The 21,146-nt window shown below is 35.4% G+C and overlaps 1 protein-coding gene across 12 annotated transcripts in view; it reads left to right on the forward strand.

The window, feature by feature from the left end:
* The window catches only part of GABPB1 (GA binding protein transcription factor subunit beta 1), a 63,643-nt gene that overhangs the window by 20,226 nt on the left and 22,271 nt on the right, over nt 1–21,146 (forward strand). For all 12 annotated transcript variants that reach the window (XM_008513855.2, XM_008513851.2, XM_008513856.2 and 9 more), the window contains exons 2-3: nt 15,572–15,679; nt 20,115–20,282. In XM_008513855.2, the coding sequence (XP_008512077.1) occupies nt 15,572–15,679; nt 20,115–20,282 (276 nt within the window). The remainder of the gene's footprint in view (nt 1–15,571; nt 15,680–20,114; nt 20,283–21,146) is intronic.

A 21,146-nucleotide genomic window follows, 5' to 3' on the forward strand; every position in this document is an offset into this window, starting at 1 on the left:
TTACAATAAAAATCCCTAAAATTGAGAACAAACTTGGACAAATGAACCTATGTATATACCAAAATAGTTTAAATACATGGAGAAAAACACTATCTCAAGTGACTTTTGAACTAAACACTAAATGGCATATATGCTAAGGACAAAATCAACTGCAAAAAATCTTAAACTTCATTCATTTGTTTTATTGCTAGTTGTAATATTGATATTTCTTATTTTGACACCATTTGATGTATATTATAGGATAAAGGCAAGAGGTTTTTCTGCTTGTATATTAGGAGCCAATAGATATACAAGGATAAAATCAAAGAAGCTGAGCAAACAACCTGATAATGTTGAACTTAAATTATAAATGTCAATATGAATTCATGATTTAAAGAATATATTTCTTAATTCTATACAATTTGTTAGAAATATAGAATTTGTATACAAATATATATTTCTTTCTTAGCTCTATCCACTGAGAGGACCTACAAACAGTATGTCATTTTGGTAGATATGAGTACTTCTGTAACCCCAGTTTTGGTCTTTAAATACTTCTACTTAGGGGCCAGCCCCGTGTCTGAATGGTTAGGTTCGTGTGCTCTGCTTTGGTGGCCCAGGGTTTCACCAGTTTGGATCCTGGACGGGGACCTAGCACCGCTCATCAAGCAAAGCTGAGGCAGCATCCCACATAGCAGAACTTGAAAGACCTACAACTAGAATATACAACTATGTACTAGGGGGCTTTGGGGAGAAGAAGAAAAAGAAAAAAAAGAAAGAAGATTGGCAGTAGATGTGAGCTCAGGGCCAATCTTTAAAAAAATAAATACTTAGAATCCAGGGCTCCTTTAAGAAATAACTGATTCCAGGAATGGGGCAGGGAACATACATAGTGAACCTGGAACATCTTGTGCCAAAAGCAAGAAAGCTTTCAAAAACACAAATGCTGACCTGAAGAGGCCCTTCTTGGCGAAAACTGGCATGGTTTGAACAGAAAAATAATGAGAATAATTTATTGAAACAATGTAATAAATAATAAATGAAGGTGGCTATTATACCCATTCTTTACTCTGAAAATTGGTAATTAAACATTTGAACTTTTTTAGTAGAAACTGTTACAGTTAATGAGGAATACCAGATCATAAATATAGAAGGAATTATAGAATTAGAAAGTCATAGTTTGTTACAACCTGTTATGAAATAATTGACTTAGGCCAGGATCATTAGTGGCTGCTAAACCTGCCAGGCAAACAGTTCATTGGGAATTGGATATTCACATGGTGCCAAAGTAACTCCACAGAGTAGTCCTTGGTCTCAAAGTAAAACAACGTAACTTTATGTTGGAAAGATCAGGCTGTCACCAACCTAGTTATTAATCTTAGTATACTAAAAATGGGCCAGAAAATATGTCCTTCCTGATGTGATTCAATATCAAGTATACAGCATCAACTATGAAATATTTTTGTCCAAAATTTAAAATCTGAATTTAGCCAAACTTTTAAGACTAACTTTCAGTTTATAAGAAATATGGGAGATGAAAGAATTAAGTACTACGTTGAGGAAGCAATCAGAAAAACCCAGAATATGAGATACAGATGAACTGGCCATTCAGTGTCATGGGAGAGAAAAACAGGGGTGGAGTAGATGGGGGAAAGGAAAATTGTCCTAGAATAAAATTGATTGAGAGATACTACCACCAAATGCAGTGTGTCAGTGGTAAAGTACATTTTTTTAGAAAGGAGTAAGATGAAGCAAGATGGCTGACTTTTAATTTAGAATATGGGTGATGGGCATATGGGTTTGTGTGTTTGTGTACACACACACGTATACATATAAATGCATATGCATACACCTTTTTATATTTGAAAAATTTTATAATAGAAACCTAAAAATATTTTTCTGTTGATGGATGCTTAGGTTGTTTGTAATTTCTTTTTCTCTATTGCAAATGATGTTTTCTATAAACATTCTCACACATGTTTCTTCTCCTTGCGTACGTGTTTTAGAGTACACGAAGAGATAGGGTAGCTTCCCAGCAGTGGAATCCTTGGACCATTTAGGGAGATTGCCTGGCTGGAGGATGGAGAAACTAGAGTAGTGGAAAGGAAGGGATGAATATGAGAAATCTCAGAAAATATCAAAGTGTACGCATTTTATTGTTGGGCAGGGTGTCGATGGTTCACTGTTGTGACTTATAACATCCAGCAGTGTGTTGGCTTCACTTTTCAGTAGGCAGGTAAGTTATGCTTCCCTGATTAATAAAAACCATCTCCTGGCCTAGTTCCAGTAGAGTTCTAGCCTTATCTTCATCCTCTGCTTGTACTCTTTTCAACCCTCAGTCTCATATCTTAAACATCATATAGAGTTAGGTCATCTGTTTGTTTTTTCTTTTTCATGTGGCTAGTAGAAACTTTAAATTAAATATGTGGCTCACATTATATTTCTATTGGATAGAGCTGTTCTAGAATCGTTAGTTAAAACTTTCTTGAAGGCGCCAACTTTAGAATTTGCAAAAAGTTGGCAACATTTTAAAATAAGATATAGGGCATTCTTTTAGAAAAACTACATCCTATGTATTATCCCTGCTACGACACGGATGGACTCTCCCTCTAGAAACTACAGGAGGAAATGGCTTTTGTCCTTACAAGACTTCACAAACTCATTTGGGGATGAAGGCACCCAAAGATTCTACTAAATTCTCCTCATCTTTGCAACTCACTGTCCCTTTACCCCACTCAACTACTAGTCTCTTTAAATCACATGTATTTATCCCAGGAAGAGAGTTTGATTTTATCTGAGTTAATTGAGGAGGGACATGATTTCTATTTAAGAATGATTAAGAGTTTGGTAACAGAGTGGAGAATAAATTAGAGGAAGCAAGAGTGAGGCACAGACACTAGTTTAGATATGCTCTAAGAGAGACAGGATGGAGGCTTGACCGAAGATTGTGGCTGAGAAGAAAAGGCCGGTCAACAAATATTTGTTGAAGGCCTACTCTGTATCAGTGGAAAGAGGTAGATTTGAGAGATGTTTAGGAGGTCAAAGTGACAGGTCTTGATGATTGATTGGAATTGAAGGGAGTGAGGGAAACGAAGGAGGAGTCAAGGACGACTCCAAGATTTCTTATCTAGGGAACAAGCCAGTACTTGGACAGTGAATTTTGAAGTGCAATGGTATCTACAGGTGAAAGTGTCTGCAATTGAATATTTGGGTCCAGTACTCTGGAGAGAGGCTTGGACTGAAGATAGCTTTGGAAGTCATCAGGCAGTCATGGCTAAGAAAGATAAAATCTGCGAGAGGAGAGAATGTGGAGAAAAAGAGGGCTGAAAAATGAAACACTGAGGAACTGCCAATATTTAAGGGGAGAAGAAAAGGAATCCGGTTGAAGGACACATAAGCTCCATCCTTGCCTCCAAGATTTTTATAATTTAGATAAGACATATAAACATGAACCATTTGGTGACCAATGCAAATCAGAGTATATTTTGGTGGCAAGTCCTGTTGGACCATCTTTGTGTTTTATGTGGAATGAAGTTAGGGGGGTAGAGATAGTGGTTAGTGTTTAGGCCAGGGAGTAGCATTGGTAGTGCATACATTCAGATCCCCACTAGCCATATGACCTTGGGCAGTGTGATTTTCTGTGCCTCAGTTTCTCATCTATAAAATGATGAAAATAGTAATTTCTGCTTTATAGTATTGTGAGATTGAGTGAGTTAATATGTGTAACATTAGACTGTGTCTGGCAGTCTCTCTCTCCTTCTCTCTGTATGCTGTGCTATACCCTACTATGCTGTGCCCACTATGTGTGTGTATATGTAGTGTTATATGAATGTTAGGAGTTATCATCTTTTAATAATTGGTGAGTTGGTGAGTTAAATAAGCACTCATGTTTTGGACAGAATAGGAAGGTACTAGTGAAGGAAAAGGTTTCCTGAGAAGGAATGTTCCCTCTATGGAACTTAATGTGAACACACATGGTTGTGAGCAGGCTTTCTCTGGTAAAGTGGGTGAAAAACGACTTGAGAGAATCCAAGAAGGGTGATTCCGCCCTGATTCCCAGCTAGGGGCAAAGATTCCCTTTTAATAGAGGCTTTAAAGATGGTAAAGAGTTGTGTCTTGTACTTCTTAAGTCTTGCTCTCCTGGTGTGGTAGTGGTATTTCCTCAGGTCATGATTCCTGAAAGATAGTTATTCCAGAAGGAAGTTTTTCATCACCTTTGTGAGGATGATTGCACTGACTCCTTGGCTTTGACTTTAGGAAGATCTACATCTGGGATCAAGGTTCTTAGAGGAGTGGGGACCTTGAGGAGAAGCAGTCGTTCTTGCACAATGATAGTGGGAGTGTCAATTGGTATAATCTTTCTGTAGATAAATTGACAGTGTCTATCACAAATAAAATGTGATTCAAAAAAATCTAGCATATATACTTCTCAGAATAATTTCCATAAAAGTGCTAACCCAAGTATGTGTGTGATGTAGCACTATTTGTAAAAATGAAAAACCACAACAGGGGATTGAGTAATTAATATACTCAGTGTGTTTGTTTCCTATATCTATAGTGTAAGAGTTTCCTATTAGCTGTAACAAATTACCTTAAACTTAGTGCCTTAAAACAAGATAAATTTATTATTTTATAGTTCTGGAGGTAAGACAGACCTAAAGTTAAGGTTTCGACAGGACTGTGTTCCTTCTGGAGACCCTAGGGGAGAATCTGTTTTCTTTCCTTTTCTAGTTTTTAAAGACTGCCCGCATTTCTTGGCTGGTGACCACTCCCTCCATCTTCGAGGCTAGCAGGGGTAGCATCTTCAAATCTTTTTCTCTCTCTGATCTCTGCTTTCTTCTTTCTGACTCTGACCTTCTACCTTCCTTTTATAAAGACCCTTGTGATTCCATTAGGCCTGCCTGGATAATCCAGGATAATCTTCCTCTCTCAAAATGCTTGACTTAATCACATCTGCAGACTCCCTTTTGCTACAGAAGCTAACAGATTCACATTATGGGAATTAAGATCAAGACACCTTTGGGGGACCATTATTCAGCCTACCATACTCTGTGATACCATGCAGCCAGTAAAAAGAATGTTTAGATCTGTGTGTACTGACGTAGAAAGATGTCGCTGATAAAACAAGGGGATCACTCTTAAGTGAAAAAAAGGAAATTGCAAAACAATATACTATGATCCTTTTTGTGTTTAAAAAGAAATAAACATTGTGCGTATGTGTGTTTCTACATGCGTAGAAAGGACCTGGAAGGGTATAGGAAACATTTAAATAATGATTCCTTCTGGGGAGTAAGACTACAGTGAAGTGTGGGGATGACTTTGAATTATGTACATATTATATTACAGTGAATGTGTATTTATTCTAATTTTATTTTTATGAAAGTGCACATGTACATAGTTGAAAAAGTAAAAAATACAAGGTTTATGGTAAAAAAAACAAAAACCCACAGTCCCTTTGTGCCATCCCTTCCCACTCCAGAACTCTGTTTCCCAGAGGTCTCCATTTTATAAGTCTCCTTTATAAGTCTCTATAAGTTTTTTCCTAGTACTTCCCTCCATGTTTCTAAATAACAAGTTTATGCTTTTCTTGATTTTTCTATTTCAGGTATCTTTGATTTCCTACTTAGGAAGATTAAGCTCTAGTTCTCTTAAATCAAACCACCCCTATGCATGTTTTTCCTCCCCTTTCGTCATTTCAATAGAATTACAGTGAAAGTTTTCCTTGGATTAGTATTCACTGGTTATTATGACCCTGGAACTATTATTCTTTGCTAAACCATGTTATATATATATTGGGATTACATTTCCTTTCTTGTGTGGTTCCCCCCCCACCCCGCAAAAGAAGTTGTCTAGTTTTTTCTTTTGCTTAGTTTTCTTGTATCCATTGTTAACCCATCTCACACTCTCCACTGGAAGTTTCGCTCTTCTCTTAGGAGATTTACCAACCAGCCTGTCTTACTTTAGGGACCGCCTTCCTGGAACCTCTTCACTCTAACTCCAATCTAGATTAGTTTTCCAGGTCTGCGCCACAGCTGTTATCTTGGGGTCTTCCTTTACCATCATTCTGGGGAACCCTCTTCCACTCTATGTGTGTGAGATCCCTATTTCTTGAAGCGCTTGATTCTTCTTGCTGGTTTACTGCTAGTTTTGGTAGAGCACATCTTCTAGTCGTTTTCTGAAGAAAAGAGTATATGGGAGGCAATTTTTTAAAATGATATTTTATATTTGAAAATGTCGTTTTATTTTTAAGTTACAAAAAAGGGAAAAAAACCCCACTGGATAAAATGGAATGAGAAAAATTGAAATATACCAGAGTTCATTTGATTTTACCCCTCAAAGGAATTACACAGGGAGAGACTAAGCGTAAACCCTTGGAAGACGTCTCTTTTATATCCCAGCAAGTTTCCAGTGTTGTCTAGTTTAGAACACAAGAAAAAGAATTAAGAATATGGGTCTTATCTTTAGACCAAAAGTAGTGCTCTTTGGTAAGTGTTTTAATTTTTGCTTGCCTCCTTTGCAAAATGGAGACAATAACTGTCTTGGTAAGATTGTTCAGATTAAATGAGACAGTGTAGATAAAGACTTAATTAGCAAGATGTCGGGCACTGTTTTGTTATTATTGAAGTTCTTTTCTTATGAGAACATAGACAACTAAAATCTGATGCCCAAGAATATTTTCATACATACACAGTTAATAATATCCTTAATTTTACTTGGGGTCACATTTTACATTCTTTTGCTATTAAAAAAAATGCTCGTTCGTTATCTAATTTTCTTTTTTTTTTTTTACTTTTTCCCCCCAGTTTTATTGAGAAATAGTTGGCATATATTGCTGTATAAATTTAAGGTGTGCAACATGATGGTTTGATTTACATGTATTGTGAGTATATGTTTAGTTAACATCCATCAATAGTTAACATCCATCATCTCATATAGATACATAAAAAAAGAAAAATTTCTCCTTGTGGTAAGAACTCTTGGGATCTACTTTCTTAACAACTTTCCTATATATCATACAGCAGTGTTAGCTGTAGTCATCATGCTGTACATTACATTTATCTTATTTATCTTTTAACAGAAAGTTTGTACCTTTTGATCACCTTCCTCCAATTCCCCCCTTCCCCCACCGTTTGCCTCTGGTAACCACAAATCTGATGTCTTTTCTGTGAGTTTGGTGGGGGTTTTTCCCCCTTAGATTCCATATATAAGTGAGATCATACAGTGTTTGACTATTTGTCTTTCTCTGATTTGTTTCACTTAGCATAATGTCTTCAAGATCCTTCCATGTTGTCAGAAATGGTAGGATTTTCTCTTTTTATGGCTGAATAATATTCCATTGTATATATAGATAGCACAACTTCTTTATCCATTGATGGACACATAGGTTGTTTCCATGCCTTGGTTATTGTAAATAATGCTGCCATGAACATGGAGGTACAGATATATTTTCGAGTTAGTGTTTTCAGTTTCCTTTGGATATATTCCCAGAAATGGAATTGCTGGATCATATGGTAGTTCTATTTTTATTTTTTTCCTTTTTCTCCCCAACGCCCCCCGGTACATAGTTGTGTATTCTTCGTTGTGGGTTCTTCTAGTTGTGGCATGTGGGACGCTGCCTCAGCGTGGTCTGATGAGCAGTGCCATGTCCGCGCCCAGGATTCGAACCAACGAAACACTGGGCTGCCTGCAGCGGAGCGTGCGAACTTAACCACTCGGCCACGGGGCCAGCCCCGTGTGGTAGTTCTATTTTTAAAATTTTGAGGAAACTTTGTACTGCTTCCCATAGTGGCTGTAGCAATTTACAATCCCACCAACAGTGGACAAGAATTTCCTTTTTTCCACATCCATACCAGCATTTGTTCTCTGGTGTTTTTGATGATGGCTATTTTAACAGGCATGAGGTGATATCTCTTTGTGATTTTAATTTGCATTTCCCTAATGACTAGTGATGTTGAGCATCTTTTCATGTACCTTTTGGGGATTCATATATCTTTGGAAAAATGTCTATTCAAGTCCTTTGCCCATTTTTTAATTGGATTATTTGGGGTTTTTTTGCTATTGAGTTGTATGAATTCTTTATGTATTTTGGATATTAGCCCCTTATCGGATATATGGTTTGTAAATATATTTTCCCATTCCATAGGGTGTCTTTTTGCTTTATTGATGGTCTCTTTTGCTGTGCAGAAGATTTTTAGTTTGATATAGTCCCACTTCTTTATTTCTTTTTTTCTTTTCTTTTTTCATTGAGGTTATGATAGTCTACAACATTGTGAAATTTCAGTTGTACATTGTTATTTGTCAGTCACCATATAGGTGCACCCCTTCACCCTTTGTGCCCACTCCCATCCCCCTTCCCCCTGGTAACTGCCAAATAGTTCTCTTTGTCCATCTGTTTGTTTATCTTCCATATATGAGTGAAATCATGTAGTGTTTGTCTTTCTCTGTCTGGCTTATTTCGCTTAACATAATACCCTCAAGGTCCATCCATGTTGTAAATGGGATGATTGTGTCTTATTTTTTTTATGGCTGAGTAGTATTCCATTGTATATGTATACACCACATCTTCTTTATCCAATCATCAGTCAATAGGCACTTGGGTTGCTTCCTTGGCTGTTGTGAATAATGCTGCAATGAACATAGGCATCCATAAGTCTCTTTAATTGTTGATTTCATGTTCTTTGGATAAATACCCAGTAGTGGAGTAGCTGGGTCATATGGTATTTCTATTTTTAATTTTTTGAGAAATCTCTATACTGTTTTCCATAGTGGCTGTACCAGTTTGCATTCTCACCAGCAGTATATGAGGGTTCCCTTTTCTCCACAACTTCCCCAACATTTGTTATTTTTTGTCTTGGTTATTATAGCTGTTCTAACAGGTGTAAGATGATATCTAAGTGTAGTTCTGATTTGCATTTCCCTCGTGATTGATGATGTTGAACATCTTTTCATGTTCCTGTTGGCCATCTGTATATCTTCTTTGGAGAAATGTCTGTTCATATCCTCTGCCTATTTTTTGATTGGGTTGTTTGTTTTTTTTGTTGTTGAGTTCTATGAGTTCTTTATGTATTATGGAGATTAACCCCTTGTTGGATATATGATTTGCAAATATTTTCTCCCATTTGGTGGGTTGTCTTTTTATTTTGATCCTAGTTCCCCTTGCCTTGTAGAAGCTCTTTAGTCTGATGAAGTCTCACTTGTTGATTTTTTTTGTTTGTTTCCCTTGTCCGAGTAGACATGGTATTTGAAAAGATCCTTTTAAGACTGATGTCAAAGAGCATACTGCCTGTATTTTCTTGTAGAAGTTTTATAGTTTCAGGTCTTACCTTCAAGCCTTTGATCCATTTTGGGTTTATTTTTGTGTATGGCATAAGATAAGGGTCTACTTTCATTCCCACTTGTTTATTTTTGATTTTGTCACAGCATCTAATTTTCTACATTATAGACTTACTAAGCTTAGCTGTAATCTAATTTTGATGAAAAGCTTTTTAATAAAAAATTTTAATTACATGAGTAAAACGTGTGCATTATAGAAAACTTACAAAATAGAGAAGAGTAGAAGAAAAAGGAAAAATCTGTAATTTTCATTATGGTTTATTGTTTCTAGGTATTTTTCTATGCATTTTTTACATTGTTAAGATTATGGTGTATATTCAGTTTAGAGCCTTGATTCTTATACTGTTATATACTATTTGTAAATAAAATTTTAAATGACTACAATATTGTATTTAAAAGATATCTTTATCTTTTAGAGATAAATACGGAAATATTTACAGATAAAATGATATAATGTCTAATATTTGCTTCCAAATAATATGTGTGGGTGGGAAATGTACTGGTCATAAATTGATATTTAAGCTAGGTGTTGGCTAGGTAGAAGTTCATTATACTATTCTGTCTATTCTTGTATATGCTCATATTTTCCATAATAAATAAAAGACTATAACATTCCATATCATCTGTCTTTATTTAATTTTTGTTTGTAGTAGAGAATTTCAGTTTCTCCATATTTTAAATAACATCACTGTTAATATATTTATGTTTCAAATAGCTTCCTCACAGTAGATTTATATGAGTGGAACTACTAGGTCAAAGAGTATGAACATTTTAAAGGCTTTTGAAGCATACATAGTGCTAAATTGCTTGATGAAATCTTTAGAACACTTTTATTGGATTTATAATTGTACTTATTGAGCATAGGAGTGATAGTGCAAATTTTATTCTAAAATTTTTAGTGAGACAGTCAAGGTTTATTATTAAGTATATTGTAATAGGCTTACATTTTCTAAGCATTTCTATTCCTGCTCTTTTTTGAGCGCTAGTAACAATTCACATGGATCTAGTACTTTACAGTTTTACAGAGAGTTTTCATGTCCAGTAGCAGCTATAATCCTCACAACAGCTCCATGAGCTATGAATTACAGAAATTCAAAACAAAGTAACTTGAAGCTTTAAAAATATAATTGTTGGTAGTATTTCCTGTTACCACTAGATGGCCCTGTCAGCATATACTTTTGAGCAGAAGTAGCTAGTTTGTAGATATTTTGAAGTTCCCTTATAGATCTTACTAAAGTCTTTTTGCCTTATCCTACGTCTAATAGGAAATTATTCTTGCATATTCTTTGCCTATTGAATAGGATGTTAGTTTTTACTGTCCAACTGGTACATATTCCCTAGGAAAAATCCTTCTTTAGAGATTTTAAATGGAGATTAAAAAAAAATAATGGTTTGTATCAGATTGTGATAAGCTTTTTTACAATTAGTAAAGAAATTCAATTGAATTTATTGCAGTAGGCTTTTTGATTTTCTTCTCAAGAAGAAAGGAATATTAAACTAGTATTTAACGTTTGTTAAAATTTATTGAATTAAATTATCCTTCCTTCGATTGGGGAAAAGTTATTTGCCTCACTAAAAAAGCAACATTTATTGCTGAGTCTTTAAATAGTTTTATTTAAATCTGACACTTTATCGCTGGGGCTTTAATATATAGATAACCAGCTAAGTAATTTCAGGGCTGGACCTGGAGCTGTGGTCCCCTTGGTCAGTTGTGTTGTCCTCAAGCAATCAAGTTCATCTCAGGGTCAGAATTGTTCTGTGATGTGTGTGGTTCCTGTCAGGTGAGAATCAGAAATGAGAATGCTGCGTTTTGGTGTTTTCAGTCTTCTAACTTTTACTAATTATCTTGACAAGAAAATTAGAGCACCTTTGATTTTGGTCTTACTTGATCTCATGTGTAGTTTGTTCCACTGGTTTTCAGTCATATTATATCCATTGCTGCCTTTTTATAACAAGTATTTCGTATAGCCCCTTCTGCTAACTTAAAGTGAAAACCATAGTTATTACCTATCTCCATAATTTAAAAAAATCATTATAATGCCCTAATTATAATATAGGAGAAATAGAAGGAAAGAAATTTATAATAAAATGTGTGCTTAAATATGTAAATACTGGAGCAGACTATACTAGATGACACAAGAGGTAGTCAGACACTTGCGCCTGTACGTAGAATCACTGTGAAAGTGAAAGCTGTGGAAGGTGATTGATACAGTGTTATACTGGTGATTCAGATACCCAAGTGGCATTGACATTAGTGATATGCTTTTCCAAAGTGGTGAGCAACTCTTAGTAAAGTTCTGAACAGAACAAATAGATTTATAATATGGTCACATTCTAGGACATTTGGAATACGTTCTAGCCTTATTCAATGGAACTTTTGAAAGTTATCCAGACATGTGACAGTTCTTTGCAATACGTATTGTTCCCTGCATTGCTGGACCTCTGGTATCCCTGGCATTTGCTCTTTAAATGCTGGTAGTAAAACCTTTATCCTACCCCTCCTCCTGTCAAGCCCCCAAATGCCTCCATATATATCCAAAGGGCCCTCTAGGGGGCAGTGCTGCTACTATTGAGAACCACTGGTTTAAAAGTATCCGGCTATATTAATCTACTACACACCTGTATCGCTCAAGGAATTTTAAAACCACAGTACTTAAATATTGTAGGTCCTTAAATATAATATGTTTTGAATAATTAAGACAATTACAGAATTAGAGAAGTTGATTTGTTGAAATGAATCATTGTTTTGTCACAATTCTTCTAAGCAAATCAATGTTTGCTATTTTAAGTCCCTAGTATCCTGCATTTTCTGTATTTTTTCCTACCCTTCCTGTTTAGTAAGTCATTAGTATATAACTTTCCTTAATGTCGGCATTTACTTACTTGACAGTCACACAGTTTTAATTTGTTGCTTTAAAAAATCCACTTTTTAAATTAGGAAGATAATATAGACACATTAGAGAAATTTTGTAAACTTTCCCATAATTATACCACTCAAGCAATTGTTAATGTTTTTCTGTATTTTGTTCTCTGTGTATTTTGACATTCAAAAGTTAGTTTTGTATCTTTTCACTTGGCATAACTTTTGTGTGCTATAACTTCAAAACTGCTATTTTAAATTACTGCATCTTATTCTGTTAGATTCCACAATTTAACCATTTTCCTGTCTTTGGATTGTTCACATTATAAAAAGGATTATATATAATATATATGTATTATATACGTAATAATATATAATCTTTATTGATAGATGTATTTCAGTATATTTTCATTTTTTCTTTAAGATAGATCCTCAGAAGTGGGATCATTTCTTGGGTCATTAGGCTTGGACATTTTTGTAACTTCTGTTAAATATTGCCAAATATATTTAAATATATATTAAATATAATAAAAAATAAAGCTGATCCATTTATATTGCTATCAACATGTATAAGATGTCAATATATGAAAGCATCAATTTCACCTCACCTTTATCTGCATCAGGAATTACTTTAAAATTATTTACTTTACGTTTATCTGACTATCTGTGATGCTGAACATTTTGTACGGTTGTGAATTATTTCTGTTTTTTCTTTTGGAAAACGTTTGGTCATGTCCTTTGACTGTTGATCTCTTGGGTTCTTGGTGTTTATTTCCGTTTTCATTTTGAGTCAGACCTTTTAGGGAACTAAAATAGTAACGTTTCTTACATTCATTTTTGAGGCAGACGTTCCTTTGTCTTTGATTTTAGTTTGATTATTTTATTTCTATTTTTTTTAATACATAGAAGTTTCATATTTTTATGAGATTTGTGTGTTATCTACCTGTAGACGATGGTTTGTGATATCAAATAAAGAACACAGGATGGAAAGTCAGGAAATCAGGCTTCTGAAAGGAAATATTTTTAATATATATTATATCTGACAAAGGACTCATGTCCAGAATGTATGTAAGAACACTTACAAATCATTAAGAAAAAGGCAGACAACCCAATTTCTAAAAATGAGGAACAGCCACAAACTGCCACTTCATAAAAGAAATCCGGATGTCTAAACCAGCTGGCACTATGCTCAGTGAGTGCACACTGATTTTATATTACCTGAGTAAGACATATTTAAAAATGTATATTTCTTGGAAAGATTTATTTTATTGTAAAACTAAATTAATATTAAGTTTTGGTCATCCAGAGTATGGACACTGTTTTTGTTAGTGTGGCCGGTTTGGATTTTACTGTACTTCTGCAGAATAGAGGTCAGTTTCTTTTCGCCTTATCCTGCCTTTAGGAGGAGGTTATTATTGCAGGTTCTTTCCCTGTTGAATAGGGTGTTAATTTTTACTATCCAGCTGGTACAATTCCCTGGGGAAAAGTCCTTCATTAGAGATCAGTAATCTCTTTTGATCTTAGTGCCTTTAGCGTGATTAAGGAGTTCCAGTGACTCCCCCGAAGTATGAGAAAATAAGAGGAAAAAGAAAAAGAAATCAGGAATTCAAAAGTGAAGATGTTGCAAGTGTCACAAAAAAGCATGTAAAAAACCCCACATAACACCTGCACGTGCACATGGTTGTTTTCCTTATTCTTCACCATAGGATATATTGTGAATTATTTGTATCCTTACAAATGGAACAACTATCAGAAATTCTTTCCTGCCTGGTGACAAATGCCTGTTTGGACACGTACATTATACTTAGTCATTGTGCAAACCTCCCAGTATTAGCATCTGTTCCTGGTTACTCCTTCTATGTTTGGTTGTAAGGCAGTAATTTAAGCATAAATCTGTGTTCTTTCAGAGACATCTTTTCTTTTAATCAACCCTTTTAGGTTCTCTAACATCTTTTCTGGTTGTGTAATCATTCTTTTCCTTCCTGGCATAAATAGCCTCTCTGAGCTCTGTCTGTCAGCTTCCGTCTCACACACATGCTCCTCTGCCCTCCTCGAGTAAGACCTCTTTATACAAGATTGGGATACTCGAATCAACCTGGCGTTACCCTCTTATGACTTATTTCCCCTTGGCTACTTACCCAGCTCTCAAACAGTATTCACTTTTTGAGACATATTCACACCCCAGACACATTTTTTTCTTGTGTGATTTCAGAGATTTCACATCTTCCCTTCCCCACTGGCTTCAAATTCTACTGTTTGCCTTTCCTCAGGATACTATATAGTATCGTTGAATAGTCTTCCAGCTGAGTAGTCTTTCTGGATTTGGGAACTTTCTACTCCTCAAAACTGTCATCCCTTGATTTGAATGTTTCTGATACATTCAAATCTTTCTTCACCTGTGTACTCCTGTCATGATCTTTTCCTAACACCTATTTCATTATTTTTTATTCAAGAAGATGCACACACACACACACACACACACACACACACACGTGCCCACACACTCCTTTAGGCTGTGGCATTAGTCTTTTCAGATACCTTGAATTCAAGATATGAGGTAGACTTACTTTCCAGCTTCTTTTTTTTTTTAAGATTTTATTTTTTTCCTTTTTCTCCCCAAAGCCCCCCAGTACACAGTTGTATATTCTTCATTGTGGGTCCTTCTAGTTGTGGCATGTGGGACGCTGCCTCAGCATGGTTTGATGAGCAGTGCCATGTCCATGCCCAGGATTCAAACCAACGGAACACTGGGCCGCCTGCAGTGGAGCGCACAAGCTTAACCACTTGGCCACAGGGCCAGCCCCACTTTCTAGCTTCTTAATGAGACATATACTCTATTGATAATATTGTTAGACTCTCCGTTCAGTATTTTCACTGAATGTGAATTGTGCCGTTTTCTGGAAGAACTTACATGTGCATTGACTGTACGAGGGTTGAAAATACTTCTTTTCGAATTGTGAACACGTTTACTGTTGCAAAAAAAGTTATGGTAGATTTATTCTAATTTGCACCTGTCACAAAGGACAATATCTTGTGCTTTATTTCTGTTTACTTTTGTGAAAGACTTCATTGCTGCAACTCCTCTGTGAAAACATATCGTTGCCAGTTTTAAATTTTAGACAAGCTTTCTCTGCCACTTACCCCTTCTATCTTTTACCAGCTGTATTTGGAGAATTCAAACTAATTTTATTATCCTGGGTAAAAACTTAATGAGAAAGAAAAGTCTGTTCCCAAAATCCAAATATAAATTGCTTTTGTGTGATCTGTGGTTTCATATTAACTATATCACAACCTTTTGAAGGGATGATTGAGAATTGACTTAGTAATAAAGACAGAAGGGAAAAGAATCATGTCATGATATATAAATGGAGATGTTAAATTCATCTATGTTTTGTTTAGATGTCCCTGGTAGACTTGGGAAAGAAGCTTTTAGAAGCGGCACGAGCAGGTCAAGATGATGAAGTTCGTATTTTGATGGCAAATGGAGCTCCTTTTACTACAGACTGGGTAAAAAAGGATTTGAATGTTATGGTGTTTCTTCTTCCTCCCTGTCTTCCCCCTCCCCATCCTCCTCCTCTATTTTTGAATTTTTCCAGATAAAAATTTAGTCAGTATTGTGTGTATAAATGGTAAAAAATTAAGGTTATTTTGGAAATTTGTTTGCAATTTTAGAATCATAGCTATATTTTAAAGAGAATGGTTTGTATCTTTTTTTTTTTTTTTATATCGGACATCCTGATCCAAATATTCTGCCTGTAAAAGGGTTTTTCTTTTAAGCTATGGAGTTCAGTAATGCAGGATGAATGTAAAATGTAGCTGGTTGAGATTTAATTTAAAGGTCTTATAAATAGCACAGGTAGAATTTATAATTCAGAAACAGATAAAGATTGGAGTTAATGTTACAGTAGCTTCTAAAAAGAAAAAGAATGTTTGCATTTTAATTGATACTTGTAAAACTATTGCAGACATGACCAAAGAGGAAGAAAGGAATGGGAACGAGTTCTTAGTAACTATAGAAGGCAATTGTGAGGAAAACAAAACAAAACACATAACTCCATTTAATTCTGGGGGTAAATCAAAATGGATGATCTTGGGAGTATGGAGGGTTAGGAATTTGGATTAACTTTCCCACTGGTAACAACTAAAATTCCAGATTTTTTCCTCTTTTTAAAAAATTTTTTTAAAGATTGGCACCTGATCTAATGTCTGTTCCCAAATTTTTTTTTTTCTTCTTCTCCCCAAAGTCCCCCAGTACATAGTTGTATATTCTAGTTGTAGGTCCCTCTGGTTGTGCTGTGTGGGATGCCGCTTCATCGTGGCCTGGTGAGCGGCGCCATGTCTGTTCATGGCTCAGGATCCGAACCTGCGAAACCCTGGGCTGCCGAAGTGGAGCGCACAAACTTAACCACTCCGCCATGGGGCTGGTCCCCCAGATTTTTGATTTTGTTGTTTTTGGCTTACTTGGCCTGTGTTCTTTTTTATTTTTCATTCAAAACAAAACAAATTTTTTTATTATGGAAAACTTCAAACATATATCAACCCTTGCATATCCTTCACCTGACTTCAAAAATTATCTGATCATGGTGAGTCTTGTTTCCTTTACAATCCCATCCACCTTCTTTGGTCTGTATTATTCTAAAGTGAATTCCAGGAACCGTTTTATTTCATCCATAAGTATTTCAGCATCTAGCTTTAGAAGATAAAGATTTTTTGATTAAATATTTAAAAACAATCTTCTTAAGTGCACTGATGAATTACAAAGAAAATAAGGGATTATCAACCTGAAAAACTAAGTGAAAGCCAGAACCCAGAGAAATTTCACCCTAAGAACATTTGCTAAACTCAGTTTGCCTGTTGATTTTCCTACCTTACTGGCATGGGTTACTGAAAACAAAGATCTGAGACTGCTCATAGAGAGAAGTCTCCTAGGACATCCTCTTCCCATAATTCTGGAATCCCAAAGAATGGCGTCTTCATTGTAAGGGTAAACAAGAAATACCCCATCCTTCCTCCTACCCACTCCTGCCCATGTTGCTAGGGTACTGCAAGGAAAGTGAACTGACTTGAACCAAGGAACCGAATGGAGAGAGGAAAAAATTGTTGATTAGAATTTACAGTCATAAGCCATCCCTTGCACACATTTGTGGCCTGAACTCATATAAATACATGTGTATTCTGCAAAACCGTAAACTGAACAGTGAATTTAAAATGATCTTTGGACTAGTGTTACCTAGTTTCCTGGCTGAAGCAAATGAACATCCTTTCTGGAGGAAGCTACCTTCATTCTAGACTTCATGGCTACAAAGGAAATTCCAGGGAAAATGACTAGTCAAAAATAACTAAACACACAAGGACACAAAGCACCTTGGACAATAACCCACTGAAACAGCTGACAACAGAAGTAGACCTACAGACTTAGATAAGACTTTAATAGCAGATTAGGAACAACTGAAGAGAAAACTAATAAACTGAAGGATATGAAAAAAAAATCATCTGGAATATAACAGAAAAATAGAAAATATGAAAGATGTCAGGAGTCATGAAGGCTAGTGTGAGAAAGTCTAACGTATATCTAATCATAAACTCATAAGGAGGGAGAGAATAGGGATGAAATAATTTGAGATAATGGCTGAGATTTTTCCAGGACTTATGGAAGATGGCAGCTCACGGATTCAAGTAGCCCTACAGAACTCCAGCAGGATCAATAAAAAAATCCATATCTAGACACATTATAGTGATACTGTAGTACATCAAGATAAAAGGATCTTGAGAAGGATTAGTATCCATAATACATAAGGAATTCCCATGGCAGTAATAAAAAGACAAAAAAGACTGGGCAAATGACTTGATATGGTACTTTACCAAAGACAAAGTTCAAATGAATTTACATTAATAATTGGGCAAATGCAAAGTAAAATCATGAAATACTATTGCATATCCACCAGATTAGCAAAAAGAAGCCTAATGGTACCAAGCATTGGTGAGGAGATGTGTGAATTGGTATAAACATTTTGGAGGGCAGTTTGGCAGTACCTAGTAAATTTGAACATGTGTGTACATACCCTGTGATGTAGCCATTGAACTTCTAAGAATATTTCCAAGGTAAACTCTTGTTTGTGTACTTGAGACTGTTTTTAGCAGCAGCATTATTCAGAATAACACAAAACTGGAAACAACCCAAATGTTCATCAGGAAATTGCTTGAATTAGTTGTGGTTTATTCATGCAGTAGAATATTATGGAACAGAAAAAATTAGTGGATTACACTTGACCTTCACCAACATGGGTGAATCTCAAGAGCATAATGTTAATCAAAAAAAAGGCAAGTCACAGAGAAATACATGCAGTATGATTCTATTTAAATAAAGTTCAAAATAGGCAAAACCAAAGTATATTATTTAGGGATACATAAGTGAAAAAAAAAAACCAAAACAAAGTAAAGCAATGTTTATTACAAAATTCAAAATAGTAATTGCCTCTGGGGCTGAGGGAGGAGTTTGTGATTAGGCAGTAGCACATGGGAAGATTTTAAATTGCTGGCAATGTTGTATTTCTAGACTATAATGGTTGTTTCGCTAATGTTTGCCTTTTTTCTGTATACTGAAAATATGTATGTATATAACTATTTTGTATCATCAACCAAAAAGGTAAAGTCTCAAGAAAAAAAATACAAAGTAAACCCTAATCTTGCACTGAGCAGAACTCTTGGTTGCTAAATGGGCTGTTGAGATACTTCATTAGTTATTAGATTTTAAGCGTATAGGAAGGGCTAGTTATAGAAAAATATGCCAAAGCATGGGGAAAGAAAGGATTGCTCAAGAATCTTCACTGATCTGCTAGAATGACCTTCCCTTAAAAATACAAAGTTTTTAATAGTAATAAACTCATTATTCCCAGGATAAATGATTTTTGTTTTTGCCGTCTGTTGGGAGTACATGCCTAGCTTTGTATTATGACTGTTACCTGTTGTTTGACTTCAGGCAAATTAGTGACCTCATTGTGCCTAGGTTCTTTTCCTGCCAAATGAGGATAGTAATAGTACTTATGAGGAGATTAAATGAGATAATATTTGTAAAGGTCTTAGAATAGTGTTTGCCATGGAAAGTGCTTAGACAAAAACCTTAGTTGCTGTTATCACAGTAGTGGTCTTAGCAAATTTCATGTTCTAGTGAACTATCTTGGTTCTTTGGAACGTGAGAGCCTTGGTAATCAGCTGTAGGGACTTTCTATGCCTCTAAATACATGTGATATAACTTAATTCTGACTTTCACCTATTAAAAATTATGCCTCTAAGGCTCTTCTTTGCTCACATTTTAGTACCTCCCCTGTATTTTGTGAGCATAGTGCTAATACAGTGGCTAGATGACGTACAACCAATTTTAGGAGAACTGGGCTCTGTTTTGGTTCTGTCCTGCCTCACCTTTGGCTTGTGCACCTCAGATCAGATTTTTCCCTTGAAGAATGACTGTACAAACTCCTTTAAGAAGATCACCAACATACTTTAAATAACTTATGTTTTAAGTCCTACAAAGCAGTTTAATGTAAAAATGTACACTGTTACATTTCTTTGATATGAATTTCATAGATGAAAAGAAGTTTTGTGTGATTGGTATGAGGAAAACATTCCAGTACTCAGAAAAATTTCTCAAACCCTAATTATCTCTAATTCCTGATGAAATTAATTTTGTTTAGGCTATTTATCTGGTAAAAAAAATGAAGAAAGTAAGTTTGAATTCAATGAAATATCGACTTTTCTTCCTCACTGAGAAGTGTGCAGGGCCTCTGTGTAGAGAATGTGATACGCATAAATTCTTTTGAGTTTTGAGTTACTGTGTAAACATAATATAATGCTTGCTATATAAAGAGAAAATACAAACTAGAAGATAGTAATAGAAGTGCATTAAAAATGACTATAAAAGTGGATTTTTTTTCTTGTGAAATAGCTGGGAACTTCTCCACTTCATCTGGCAGCACAGTACGGGCATTATTCCACCACAGAAGTGCTACTCCGAGCGGGTGTAAGTAGGGATGCCAGAACCAAAGTGGACCGAACGCCATTACACATGGCAGCTTCTGAGGGCCATGCCAGCATAGTAGAGGTTTTGCTTAAGGTATGTGTTGTCCTTTTGCACTTTGCTTTTGAAAGTTCGTGCCCAAAAGCTTTCTGACTTTATAAGAGGGAGAAGGGACCTAGTTTTACTGAAGGCCTACTTTTCCCCCTCTTTGTTTTCTTACTTTTTCTGTTTAAGCACATTAAATGAAAATTACCTTAAAGTTTTCCTTTGTGGGGAGAAAAAAAGACTTCCTTTAGGTTTGTTCTTAGGCCAAACAATTTCTTAAACCTTGGTCTCCATATGGTGAGAGACTACAGCTTTGTCTTACTCAACACAGTTAAAATGCTCATGGAAGAGAACATGAGGCTTGGATGACTAACAAACAAATAAGCAAATAATACAAACGGGGATTTTTCTTTACTTATCTAAATGTCAAAGAAGGATGTAGAAAATTCTGAAATAGAGGGTGATAGATTTAGATGTTTTTAATTGTTTTCGTTCTAGCCTCTAGATCAGCCTATCCAAAAGAAACACAGTGTAAGCCACAAATGCAAATCTCATGTAATTCTAGGTTTTCTTTTAGCTACATTAAAAAAGTAAAAATTAATTTTAATATTATATATTGTTTAATCCAAGATACAAAATATTATCCTTTCAATGTGAAATCGGTATAAAAATTATTGAGATATTTACATCTTTTTTTGGTGTTAGGTCTTTGAATTCCTGTGTGTATTTACACATACAGATTAGCCATATTTCACGTACTTAATAGCCACATGTGTCTAGTGGCTACCATATTGGAGAGTGTACCTCTAGATAGCTCCCTTTTAATTCTCTGTTACACTGGTTTTGAAAGCAAAGGGTAGTTTTGTGTAAATAAGAAACTAGGGGACCAGCTCCCACGTGGAATTAAAGAGAGTT

The sequence above is a fragment of the Equus przewalskii genome, chromosome 1, assembly GCF_037783145.1.
Source record: "Equus przewalskii isolate Varuska chromosome 1, EquPr2, whole genome shotgun sequence".
In the NCBI taxonomy this organism is placed as follows: domain Eukaryota; kingdom Metazoa; phylum Chordata; class Mammalia; order Perissodactyla; family Equidae; genus Equus; species Equus przewalskii.